This window comes from Patagioenas fasciata, chromosome 12, assembly GCF_037038585.1.
Source record: "Patagioenas fasciata isolate bPatFas1 chromosome 12, bPatFas1.hap1, whole genome shotgun sequence".
NCBI lineage: Eukaryota > Metazoa > Chordata > Aves > Columbiformes > Columbidae > Patagioenas > Patagioenas fasciata.
This window is the reverse complement of record NC_092531.1, coordinates 25,253,950-25,268,002: the sequence shown is the minus strand read 5'-3', so window position 1 is coordinate 25,268,002 and position 14,053 is coordinate 25,253,950. Positions and strand designations below refer to the sequence as shown.

Here is a 14,053-nt window from a genome sequence, read left to right as displayed (position 1 = left end):
TGCCCCACTTACACCAGCTAAAAATAGTCACAGGTCAAAAACACGCTCCAGTTTTGGACACTGAACAACAACATGAGCTACAAGGCCAATTACACCAAATTAAATGATTCCCACAGGAAGAAACCATACACCAGTAAACACCCTGGAAGGCAAAGAGAGCTCTTGGAATAGAAACTTGCTACACAGCTTCAAATGCATCCTTGTCACTGTTCCGTCTCCTTACTGCCGAAGAGCAGCTTTCCCTCTCCCCAGCACCAGGCTGCTCTCGAGGAGCACCACGAGGGCCTGGGCGCTGTGATCTGAGGCGTCCTCTGCACTCCGTGACCACAGGGGATTTTGCAAGTGACTCACAGAGAAAAACCTCATTTGAGTTGCTCTTCCCAAAGCAAGAGTTAAACTCCGTTTTTCCTTGAAGTATTTAAACACAGAAGCCTCTCCTCCTTAATTTCAACTGCTGCTCTCCCTAAGCTCTTTCTCCTCCAGACACACGTGCACCCTGCAGCACACATGGCAAAAGCAAGAATCGGTGTGCTTCTCCCAGCTCTTCCAAGCGGGCAGGGGACTGCCGGCGTATCTGCACCAGCAGGCTCGGCAGAGGGGGATAATGGTGAAGATCCTGCACACGGAGGCCTGAGCTGGGGTGCAGGGGTCTGAACGCTCACGGGGAGCAGCAGCGAACGTGGACCAGCAAGACAGTACGAACAGAAACAGAGGCTAAATTATAAATATACTTTAACTCAGAAGTATTCTGCAGTGACTAGTATTCTAATGCAATGCACAAGAACCGATTTTGACATTATTTTCACTCGGGAAATTGAAATCAAAGATGGTGTCATGAGGTTCAATGATAAACCGTCCAGGGATCACCCAAAAGTTGTCTGTTCTTCACACTCTACTATCACCATGTTTTCAACACTACTTTTAGTGTCCTTCTCCGCACTCCTCCCCTTCCAAAACGAGCATGACGTGCTGCCACTGTCTCGCAGCAGGGTTTGCATGGACAGCAATGGATAACGCAGCACATCACCATCTGCACATCTATAAGCCATGCTGGCAGGTGAAAGCTGTGTTGCCAGGATCTCCCGTCACTAATACACTGAGTAAACACCATAAAAGAGACCATGCTATTGATGCATTAAGAAGTCAGTCAACATGGATCCATCTGCTACACGTAATTTCATGTCGCATACATCATCAGCAAGGCATGAAATTAAGGAAGGCTATAGCCTGACATTTTAGTTGTAAACCAAATACATTTAACCCAGAAGCCATTGAAGGACAGCAGATGTCCAAGGGCAACTTCCTAACAACTGCTTCTTAGTATAGAGCAGCTTCTTATGTAGTTTAGGATGCTAATAGACACATGTGCTGCTGTTCCAAATGCTTTCTCCTTCCATACTGTTGACTTCACTGCCCGGTAATTTAATAACCAGAGTTGTAAACAGTCTGATTTTAAGGATTTCATGACTTAAAGGAAAAGTTAAAAAACAATAAGAAGGCTAAAAAAAGACGTGAGCAGAAAGAGAGCCTGAATGCCAGTGGACCCAAGGGCTAATACGGCCACCGACGGGGCCCTCGTATGTGCAGATGTGCAAAACATGGCAATTCCATCTTGTGCGTTCAGCCTGCCTATTTTCACTGCAAACAACTATGAACTGCCCAAGAACTGCCTGCCCGTCCAGCATGCACAGGTAGAGAACAAGTACCAGCCGCAAGATGTAGTTAACAAGAAGAGCCTGCCTGGCATCATCATGCAGCAACTCACACCAAAAGCCACAGGGCTGAAAGAAACAGAACACATCGGTGACAGCACAAGCCAGCCCTCGCCATGGGATCCAGACCTCTTGCATCCTATCCTGTGCAAGATTGTCCCAGCATGGTACTCGCAACGCTCACTAAGGAGCAGGCGATGTCTAAGTGAAGCTGGAGGCAATGAAGAATGGATCATCCTGGACTACAGTGCAGGTTACAAAGATATTCGGACTCTGCGTGTGGTAGGGAAGGGCAATAAATGAAGCTTCACTGGCACTTAGTACGAAGCCAAAACAACTCTGAGAACGCAAACCCACGGCACATGATACTGCGACACTGTCTTGTAACCTTATTACAGAAACCCAGAGTAACCTCTGCCAAGAGCGTTAAATATTAATAATGGCTCACAGCTGCTGCTGCCTCATAACGGGCTTATTTTGGTGAAGAATATGTGCGCAGGTTAAGTAATGTACACCACTTCACACAAAGCTACTTTCCTTTTGATATTCATGCAGGACCCTCTCTCCTTGCTGCAATTAATTGCAGAACCCAAGGCTATTACTCTTGAAAGGCAGGATTTTCCTCTGATCTTCGTCCTACATCGCATTTTTTTTACCAGAGGTTGCAGCATGAGCAGAGGTGGACAGCATCGCTTGAGACACCACCCATTACCAGGGGGCAGCCTTCTTTTGTCTATACTGTCCTAATTACTGTGAACCTGCCCACAGATAGAGCCCACAAGGTTAGTTTTTTATTGTTCCTGAAATTAAAACATCCCTGTCCTACATTATTACAATTATTATAAATGGTAATGTCCCTAGTTTGCATCATAAACGAAGTTATGAAATGCTCACTGTTTCATTTAACCCTTTGCTAAGTATATTTGAGTTTCTTTACTGACAAAGTAGCTGATGAACACCTGATCACTAACAGAATGGTCACCTAGCTAGAAGGCATGTTCTTCTCTACTTTGCCATTAAATCATATGGGCTGTCTTAGCTAGAATCAATTAATACTGATCTCCATTTTAGAAAATCATTGACTTTAGTCTGTTGACCTATTTAAAATAAATCAAGACCACCGTGCACTTGGCTCAAGTTTAACTCAATTTTTAGTTTAGGGGCTGTTCTCTTTATGTAGAGAAAAGGCAGGCAGCTCATTAGATAAAGTATTTTGGAAACACCCCAGATCCAAACATTTCTCTGGCTACAATATGGATTTTGGGGTAAGAAACAAGCATCTTCACAACAAAAGACAACCCAGCAAATCCAGTAGAAAAAACCCAAACTTATCCTTGGGAAGGTTTATTATTAAAATAAAGCTTTCAACGTTAAAATATCTGTGGTATCTTTCTACTAATGCAGGAGATGATGCTGCCGTTCTCAGAGTTGTGACAGCTGATTTAAAGTGTATTGCACACACTTCGCATATAAATAGAGTTAAAGGTAATGTTAAAGGGAATAAAGCTGTCTAATATTAGTGCACCTGTCAAACAGTTTTAAACTAATTGATATTACATGTTCAGCTCATCATATCACTAACGTTAAATAACATTTCCATTTTATTGAACTGCAGCTCCCCTTCATTATACTAAAAGCCACTTTAGCTAAAGGAACTGGTCTGAACAATTCCAGCTCCAGGCAGGCGTCCAGATGCTTGTAATGTCCATCGATCAGCTTTAAGAGGCTGAAGCCGAGTTACGACCCCGCACTGCACACACAGGAGACACTTGTATTGTAACATGCTGAGCTGCGGTTGTGCTCTTTCGCTAGGTGGGTCACAGCTGAATTGCTGATGCAGCTCAGCAGGCAGAGGAGTTTCCCAAGGAACTCAAAGCACAGAGATGGCACAATTTGCTGTTCTCTTTCTGCAACTGGTATAACCTCAATTGGACACCCCCAGGGAGCCTCCAACTTCCCAAGTACATTGTAGACTGCAGAAAAAACTAAAGTGAACCTTTCATTGCCATCAATTTGTATACTGTCTTGTACTGCCCTGATCTATCCACAGATTGCTATGGTTCCTCTGTTCAGCCAGTCTAGGACTGTCACATCGGCTGCTCTCATGTGACAGCGGGGTGCTGATGTGTCACTCCTTATCAGCAACTTCTGCATCTTGATGGCAGCTCTCATATTTTCCTAACTTATGCTTGGAAACTTGTAGCTAGATTAGCAACATTTGTCAGGTCTACCCTGACTTTTGTACTGTGTTCCTTAGAGAAACTCCATAATCCATGCAATGAACATAATTAATCTAAAAACCACAAGTAGATATTATATCAGTTAAGGCGTTTATTTTTCCAAATAATTACGTGAATACACAGTGTGCTGAAGAACGCTGAGGTTATCACATGCATGCCTGTGTTGCTTAAGCCACGGGTCTATCTTTTTAGGACTTTCCAGGAAACAAAAAAAACCCCACACCCAAACAAAACCCCACAGGGGGTTACGTGTACACCACTTCCCAGAATCCCAGGATATCCACCTTTCTTTCCTCAAATGAATTTGTTCACTTCCTACTGATCTGGCACAATCACTACCCTTTTGCATACCCGCACGCGTGCCCAAAGTCATCCCTTTCCACACTCTCTTCGCTTCACAACCACAAATGGCTGATCACTGGGCCCCCAGCTGACAAACCGGCTGAAGTCTCGACACCCACCAGCACTCTGTGCTTGCTGCTTCGTAACCCGTACGAGAAATTGTATGTACGAGACCGATGTGTACGCTGGGACCCATCAGAGACACGTCCCTTACTCTTGGCAAGTGACCAACGAATCCCCGGACAGACAACCCTGTGTTCGGGTCCCTCGGCCCCGCACGCCCACCCCGCAGGGCGGGCCCCGGCGCCGCAGGCTCTGCGGGAGAGCAGCGGTGCGTGCAAAGGCAGAAAACCCCTGCTTTGGTGATTTTCCCTAGGAAAACGCGAACTGCCTCCACCCCGCTCTCCGGTGAACCGCGGTGCGCCCGGGCGCAGCAGCGACTGCGCAGGCGCGGGTCAGGCCGGTAGTGGGCACGCGCGCTGCCCCGCGCACGGGCCGGTCCCGCTGCTGGCGCATGCGCGGGGCGCTCCGCGGGCCGGGCCGCAGGCTCCGCCGTTGCCGCCGCGGGCGGGCGGCGCCGGGGCGGGGGCAGCGCCATGGCCGGGGCGGGCGAGGGGCCGGCGCGGGGCCGCGGTCGCTGAGAGGCGGCGGGAGCATGGCCGAGTCGCTGCGGGAGGAGCCGCCGGGCGGCCCGGAGTCGGAGGCCGAGCTGTCGCAGCGGCTGGCCCGCACCAAGGCCCGCTCGTACGGCAGCACGGCGAGCGTGGCGGCGCCGCTGGCCGAGCGGTATGTGGAGCACCGGCTCAGCGCCGGGGACACGCTGCAGGGCATCGCCCTCAAGTACGGCGTCACGGTAAGGCGAGCGCCGCAGGGGCGGCCTGCCGGCCCGGGGAGCCAGGAGGGCGGCGGGGCGAGCCGGGGAGGCGCTGAGCCCCGGGGGTGCGGGGCCGGTAGCGGCGATCGGCTCCCGAAAGAACGGCCCGCGGTTGTTCGGCCGCGAAAGCACCGGAGCCGAAAGGGGCAGGTGCACTGAGGCGCAGAACAGCGAGAGGTGACGGGATGAGGATGTCCCGCGGAAGGCAGAAGAGCCGGTTCTTACCGCGGGTGCGGGGCAGGGCCGGTTCGGCACTTAGAACGCTGACACATGTCAGTCCTGTAAGCGCTGGCAGGGGTCAGTGCCCGGTTCCTGTGGTCAATGGCAGAGTCAGGACATGGAGCCTTCTCCAGCACGGGCTCGAAACCGAGAAGTGCTGGGTTTAGGGGACAGAACAGTGGCCCCAGGAAGAAAGATGCACTTACTGTCACCCAGCAAACCTGTGCTCATGGCAATTCACTACTACACACGCTCCAGATTAAAAACAAAACCACCAAACACCACACCAACAGAGAAAAACAAAACCAAAAAACCAACACTAGTTAAATTTCTCTTGAAAAGAATCATTATTTTGAGGTTGACATGTAGGCTGTATCAAGAGAAATCTTCCAGTAGCCTCAGGGCTAAATCTGTTTTCTCTTGTCATCTAACTACCTGCCTAGAGGTGATTTACAACGGATTTGAAAGCATTGCCAGGCTGACACGCAGAGTGCAGCAGGGTCCACAGCAGCCCCTAACACACTGCCATTCCCCACCCAGCAGAGCTCTCTACCCTGCCTTCAGTCCAGCTTCTCTGGGAACCCTGGAGCTCCAGCTGACATACCCGTACAGCATCAGTAGTCCCGACATGCGGAATTGCTGGGGGCCAAGCACCCCGTGAGCAGAGCTGACAGCATGACCCAGCACTTGCTCAGTGTTGCTTCCACATCAGCTGCAAGGAGCACCTTCCTGTCAGGCTCTTGCCAGAAGGGGTACAATACAGTCCCAAATATTTATGTTCTGACTGGAGTGGGTTTCCTTTCTTTCTCTGGTTCTGAAAGATCTACTAAAACCTTCCAACAGCTTCAACAGCATTCAGCCTTTGCTGTGAAACACGTTGAAAGTCTATTTCTCTGCCCTTAAGAAAGATTAAGCCACTTTTGACCAAATCTTGTTGGCAACAAGATTAATGGTATTTCAGATTTGCATTGGTCCACATTAAAACAAAGTTTTGCTTGCTACAGAGGCAAAGCAGAGGGCCCCACCCCACTGCTCATTGGATTTGTTTCAGCTTTCATTTTTGGCAGTGCTTTCCGTAGTGAATGAAGTCTCTGACCCAAATGATTTATCTGTGTTGTTCTTCAGTCGGAAGTGTATTTGCTTACTGCAGCAAATGAAAAATATACACAGATCACTAAAATGTGAGTTTTAAAGAAGAATAGGGCATTTCTAACCACTTTCAGCTAAAGTGAAGTTGTGGATCAAACCTGTACAATCTGAAAAAATAGGTTTGAATCATGAACCACAACCTTTCTTGGTGGTATGAGTTTAATAAACTTTTGCTGTGCTAATGATGCATTTAAAGTATAAATGCTGGTTTTTATACATCTCATTTGTTATTTGATTTACTGTTGCTAGTATTCTGCTTAAGAAACTAGAGCTGCATCATTATAGACTTCAATTGAGAGAGGGTCATTTCATGTCAGTTTAACCCAAGAACAGTGCCAGGTTAGCTGAGATCAGCCATTGTGTTTCTCCTTTAATGGGTTTCAGCCCAGGGTAGGAATGTATGCAAACACATTTGCTTTTAGCAACATTAAGAATCTTATGTGTTCACACAGTGACAAGGACTAACTTCCTCTAAAGAGTCATTACTTTCGCTTCTCTCATCCCGTACAGTTGGCTAGAAGTGAGAACTGTTGTAATGGCAACCTCAGAATTATCTTTGGCTGCCATTGCCTGCAGTGTTACTGCTTTTAGAAGTTTACCCTTGTGGTTTTCCTCACTGGGAGTTACTTTGCAGCAAGAAACATCCTGTCCAGTGCCTGCCTGGGCATGACATAGCATAGGCAGTTTAAGATGGACCAAGGAGCATGTTGGGGGGGAAGATCAGAGTGTTGTTTGGCCTCATCCTCTGCCCTTCACTCCGCTCCCCCAGGTACTGTCTATTAATCTTGTATGGCTCGTGTTCATGAGATCTTCCTTGGAACACTGTTGGGTAAATTAACACTGGAAATTAACGTTTAGCATCATGTTTATGGTTCAGTTGGAGTGCTGGTTTCCATCATACAAAGGTATCCCTTTTGAGGGAAGAAGGAAGGGAACTATCTATTTCATTGTCAGTAGAAGCAGTTCTGATGGATTAGTGCAGCTGCAGTGGAAGTACTAAGAGGAGAGGCTTTGGCACATGCTTTCACTGTTTTAGGTCTGTAGCCAACAGAAATTAGTTCAGTCTTCCTAAAAGAAAACTAGTGTTAAATCCCATTCTCCATACACCTGTGAATGTATGGAATCATACATTGGAGCAGTATATATGATGCACATCAAGTTACCTGCTCAAGACTGTGTGAGATGTTCTTAGAACCAAGTATTTCCCATTTCATTGGTACCCAGTGCAGATGTGAACAGTCTTGTGAACAGTCTTCCACCTGCCACATGGTGGTATTTAAAAGGTATTTTAGGAAGAAATAACCAGAGCTAGAGTTACAGTGCAGTAGGACAGAGAACAGCAGTACAGTACATTATTTATCAGCTATCGAAGCATCACCTTCCAGCTGCCCTGTAGCAGAGATCTCGGTTTTCAGCTTTTGAATTATATTTTCAGCTGAAGGCTCCAGCTAGCATTTTCAACATTTGATACCCATCAAGACAGACAACTTTTGGAGACTTTAAGAACTGACATTTGCACTGGCATCTAATGACCATTACAGGTCTCATTACTGAGTCGGGGAAGCTTCCTGTATGCTCTTCAGATGGGACTCAGCTTAGGAGAGAACTTGCACTCTGTGCTGGGTGAGGTTAACTGAAAATAATTTCCAGGCTTCAGGAGCTGGAAATAAGCTTGTCTTAACTTGTAATAACTTACTGCCTGACACTGGATGTTCTCCAGCTTTTGAAAGGGATTATTAAATCTAACAATTGCATCATCTTAGCCATCTGCAGCAACAGGTTGGGATTGTCTTTAAGCAGAGAGTATAGTTTTTGTAGTAGCGCTGAGCTTTACTGCACTGTTTTCACTACTTCTCCATAATCCCAGCCTTTCTAGAGAGAATCTCACATTTATTTTTAGGGAGAAAGATTTCACCAGGCTTACAGGACCCGAGCAAATGCCTCCATACATGCCAGCAGATCTATAATGGCACTGCAGCAGATACTCTTAGCACACAGGACAAGTCTACATTGCATACAGTGACTACAGAGTCTTGCATCTGCACAGAGAAGGAGGACTAACGTCTCCACTGCTTGCTCTTGGTTTTAGAGAGTTTGCCCAGCTAGTGTGTGCAGTGTAAGAAACGCACAGGCGTGTTAACCCAGTTATTATCTGCTAACAATGCTCTTTTCTTTTGCAGTTGGGAAGGACTTCAAGTAGTGGCAAAATTTAAAAGACTTTGAGACTAACAAGGATGAGGTGGTAGAGCTCATCTTGGTCATTATGGAAGAGCTGAACCCAAGATACTTCAGACTTTGAAGTAGTGAGTGGCGAGCGCTTAGAGTGCTCAGCTTGTTTGGGCAGTTATGCTAGCAGTAAGGCTCCTACTATTACAAATTATAATCTTTAATTCAGTTTAACTCCATTTGGTTTAATAAAAATGAGTATCACTGTAATACAGACAAGAGGTATTTTCGAATGTTCAAGAGTCTCCCATTCTTTTCACTGCCCAACTTCTCACTGAAAATCAGGACTTCATCTGAAGTCCAAATTTGTTACATCAACTAGGGGAGAAAATACTGTGGCATAGGCTGCTCTTGTGGTGCTCAGTGTTCGTAACTAGCACATCCTAGAATGCTCAAGGTAACTTTATCACCCCTTGATTATGTTATACATGCTTTTCACTAGAGTAGTTCACCTACAGCAGCTGCTGGCAGTTCTGAGCCTTACTCTAATACAAATGCAAACCAGCAGCACTTTTGCAGTAGAGTTTTTATTCTTTGGCAGGTTGTTCATATGAGTCTGTGTAGAGATTGGAAGATTGTGCAAGAAAAGCATCTTTAGTAGTGCAAGACTTCAGAGAGACTGATACTTGGGAGTCAAGTCTGCATGAAAGGAAGAAGCTAGGGTGTTGAGTTAACAAGGCTAAGACACAACATGCACTCTGAAATCACTTTGTATGCAAAACCCAACCTTTCCTGAAGTCTTTGCTGCTGCAAAGAAAGTATAGATTTATTGTAACTAAAGGTTATTGTACTACTTCTGAAATTTAGTACTCTATACTTTGCCAAAACCTAATAACCTACATTTTTCCTATCTTTTTCAGATGGAACAAATAAAGAGGGCAAATAAACTGTTCACTAATGACTGTATATTTCTGAGGAAAACCCTGAGCATTCCTGTTATATCAGAGAAACCGTTACTATTCAATGGACTTAATTCACTGGAGTCTCCCGAGAACGAAACTGTTGACAGCTCCCCTTCTTGTGATGAAGGACCAGTGACAGTTCAGGAAGACAGCAGCTCTTCTCCCAGTCCTCAAGAGCCTGACAATCAGCCCACTGCACCAGAAGAACTGTCTGCCAAAGATTACCTCCAGAGGTTGGACTTGCAGATTAAGTTATCTAAACAAGCAGCCAGAAAACTAAAAGATGACAATGTCAGGTAAATGCCATTTTTAGTCTTGAACCTCTTAATCTTATCCTGAAGGCTTTTTAGTCCATCTTGAACCCTCTTGGTGGTACCTCAGCATCTGTAGTTTTAATTTGCCAACAGCAGGTCTGTGCTGTTATCAGGTACCAGATACATTCAGAGCACACCGTGAGCGTATGTCTTGCTAAGACAGTTATAAAGGCTGCATGAAAGGCACATGAAAGAGGAAAAAGAGCTGTTGGAACCCTGCTCCTTCTCCATCCAAACTCATTCGCTTGCATTGTTACATTTGAAATAATGTAGAGCATCTATCAAAATTTGTGCCACTGCTGACTCTCAGATCAGTACGTGTATGTACCTAAAACAGATGAGAGTAGGTGTTGACCCAGCAGTTAAGCCGGGTGACAGGAAACCACAGTCCCTGCCGGAGGAAGGCAACCACTTTAACACCCCTTCAACAAAATAACGTGCTAATTTGCAGAAGGAAATTCACTGAGAACTTGCTGCACCGCGTGCAGAGCCAATACAGCGAGAGTGACACCACACAAATAGCACACTGCCGCTGCTAATATCCGTTTCCTATATTGCTTAAGTTACAACTTGGGAAATGAGGTTTAATGAAAGGTCTTTACAGAGCCCTTAATAATTTCGGGTGGTACTGGGGCAGGCTAGAACACTATGGCTGTGTACTGTGCTTCTGGGACAGGTCACATTCTGTGCTTGCCTGTTACTGACTCATTTTGAAAACCTTCTAATTGAGTAGAGCCACTCTAAACACTGTTGCTACCCAACATAATTAACTGGTGTGCAACACTGAAATGGAACCATATATTGTTATCTGTTCGGTTGCTTTGACCTGAACCTTGGAAAGAGTAGGGTGTTGAAGCGTTCGAAACTGATAACTAATTGAGTTAATTTGCCCAATAATTGTTCACTGTTATTGACTATCAGCTAAGAAAACAGATACCTCAATAAAGGAGGCTGCCTGTGGAGAATCCTGCTTTCAGCCTTCCAAAACCAATTAAATCATGAACTGTGATTGCTGGCTAATTTAATTGTGAACTCTAGAAGCATCCAAGCATCAGATTTGGGTTTTCTTGTTCAGCCCCGGGTGCACTTGGTCTCACAGAGGTGGTTGTTAGTGGTGTTTGTTGTGGCCTGACGCATACAATAGCTGGCAGTAGATGGCTTTCAGCTCCTGTAACCTGCTGGGCAAAGTGGCAACAGCAAACAGGGAGGGACAGCAGCACAAAGCCTTGTGATGCTGTGCTGTTCCTTCTTTGCCTGAGGAGAATGGTGCAGTGACTTAGTGCTTTGCTATTTTAAGCATCTCAAAGAAAATTCTTTGGTCACTAAACATACACACGCTGCCATGTTGTTGGTTGTGAGCTGTGAGCCAGAGCTACTACTATGTAATTTTATTTCATTTAAAGCTTGGCTTGTTTTTAAGCCATCATAACCAACTTGTACCTGCTATGTACAGCTCTAAAGATCTCCATTAGTAATGTTTGTGGCCATTACCTTGGTTTGGAGTAACACATTTTAGACCCTCTCACATCACCTAGTACTGCAGTGTGTGGCAGCCAGCAGCTGTTCTGCAGCTCCCTGCCAACAACAGCCTGCCTGAGCACAGCTCGGAAATGTAGTTTGCACATAACAGCCAGTCATGCTTTGCTTGGATACAAGCATCACCACCCACTGCACGGTTCTTGGGTCCCTGCCACATGCAGGAACCCATCAAAGGTGGCAGCGACCAAGGGCCAGGCTCCTGCCCTCTGCCAGCTGCCAACTAAGTGCCTGGAGTGCAAGTACATATTTCACAAGGGAAGTGAAGACCAGCAGCTTGGACTGGCTGTTTTGTTACTTTGAAGCCTGAACACCTGCTCATATGCCATCCCTATTTCCACTCTTCAGTTCTCCATATTCACCCCTATTTTCCACCATGATCAACTGCAACTAATTCCAGTCCAGTGTGTCATGGGGGATGTTATTCCTGTATTCAGGCTTTCAAGAAGAATGACAGAAAGGCCTATTCTGGCAGCCTTTTATTGGAAGGAAGGTCTTTTTGCTCTAACTCTGCCACATGTTATTCTTCTAAAAGGGCAAACATAACAAAACTAAGAAGTCCAAAGCAATTTTCAGTGTATGGCATAGAAAGTGAGCTTCTCTGCTACCTGACAGTCTGAGCTCCTGTTCTTGCCTCATTTGGTCCATCTGCACCCGCTGCCATTCCAAAGACCAAAACAAACCTACAGCTAAGCTTGCTTTAAAAGAAAAGATAGAGAAATTGAAAGCAACAGTACAGGAACTCCAGCACGCCTGCTACTTGTAGATCCTTTAGAGTATTATTGATCCGACACTGTAGCGTCAAGAATAGTTCATTAAACCCTAAATACGTTGTGATGTTGTTGAACTTACATAGCTTTACTTCAGCATTCTGTTCCTGAAGCAATATAACAGTCTTATCTATTTGGATCCATTGGGAAAGCTAGTTACCTCTGCTTGCGTTCCACTTTTACTGTTGAGACATGGTATGTTCCTGATCTGATGGTTGTGATCATTTTCTTTTTAGAGAGGAGGAGAATGAGGAAGGTCCCTATGCAACTTCTTCGTATCACCAGTAGAAGACAGATGTGATGGCCGGAAAACTTCCCATGAAATCAGTTCTTAAAGAACTAAATGGTCAGTAATTCAAAACCCAAGTCTTTTGGACTCATCGTCGTGATGTACATAAACCAAGTCATGAATGGGTAATTGCACTGAAATTATGACCTCTCTGCCTTCCATAGGTTAATGTCCTTATGCTATATCAACAAAGGGTTTGAGCCTTCTAAAACTAGAGATGGCCTTTATACCCCTTCTGTGCAAACTGTAGCATGGTAGCAACAATATATCCTTGAGGTCACCTTTATGCAGGATGTTGATCTTTAGTAAAGACTTTGTAAATATTTGTTAAAGTGAAATTTGTTTTAAGTATTTAAAAACATTAAGTTTGCTTGTAAACAACGAACTATGAAAGTGACAGAAATTTACTTACTCTGCAAACGCAGGCAGATGTGCTGTGGAAGTTTTGTCTACTTCAGGTCTGCAGGACTCTCCTCTGAACCCTGTGTGTGTGCCTGTGTGTGGTTTGATGTGTTCCTAGACAGGGGAATTGGACTTGTTCTCATGAGTTGAAGCCTTCATGCTTAAACAACTGTTTGTAGACTGGATTTCTGCTAATAAAAGGGAAGAGTTGCAGCAAGAGATTTTTCTTTGTGAGATACGACATTGGAATATCAGATGTGTGTTCTTGTATGCAGTTATATTTTGTGTGGTTTTAATTTAATAAATACAGAAATACTGATGTGTCTGTTCGTAATGAAGTCAGCTCGGTTGTAGTCTGTTTTTTGTAAAGAATGGTTTGTCTAGTTACACGAGCTATTGGATGCTAATTTCAGGGCATCCTGTCCTTTACAATATAGCTCACCCCACCTAAATGAGACCTCAGTGAACTGTTTGATCTGGTTGTGCAGTCACTGGCTTATCAAGGTTAATAAGAGCCACCCTGTTAAGCCTTCATTGTTCTGAGATGCCATTGTTCAAGCCTGCAGGTGGACCCTGCCTGCAGCTCAGGAAGGCACAGTGCAGACGGTTCACTCTGTCCTGAAGTTACTGTATTAGCAACTTCTTGGTAAGCAGCCTGCGCTTTTTCCTCAAGTATTCAACAAGCATCACAAAACTCTTGTCAATAAAGAATTGCTGGATCTCCACCGTGGCAACTGCTGTTTCCTATGTATCAGCTCATTCAGATAGTTTAGTGCTCCCTCAAAGCAAAAACTTTCTGCAATATGTTAAGACAGAAGCAATATAGAAATTACATTAACTTAATAAAATTAGAAGTAAAAATTCAGAGCTAGGCAGGAATTGGTATTTCCCTAGGGCCTGCGGGAGCTCAGACGCAGCAAGCTCATTCACATAGCCTCCAGCTCTGCGTGGCACACAAATTAACAACAGGGAAAGCTTGGAGTGAATAAAAGGAAGCACTGACTCTTCTTGAAGAGAGTGGTGAATTAGTTCTAGGCTTTGTATCCTTCTTCAATTGGGATTTATATCTGTTCCTTGC

At 45.3% G+C, this 14,053-nt stretch overlaps 1 protein-coding gene across 1 annotated transcript; it reads left to right on the top strand.

The window, feature by feature from the left end:
• Window positions 1–4,901: 4,901 nt before the first annotated feature.
• On the top strand, window positions 4,902–13,309 carry LYSMD2 (LysM domain containing 2). Its single transcript, XM_065847906.2, has 3 exons — window positions 4,902–5,147; window positions 9,623–9,960; window positions 12,521–13,309. The coding sequence occupies exons 1-3, from the start codon at window positions 4,950–4,952 to the stop codon at window positions 12,570–12,572; spliced, it is 588 nt and encodes a 195-aa protein (XP_065703978.1). The 5' UTR covers window positions 4,902–4,949; the 3' UTR covers window positions 12,573–13,309.
• The last annotated feature ends 744 nt before the right edge of the window (window positions 13,310–14,053 follow it).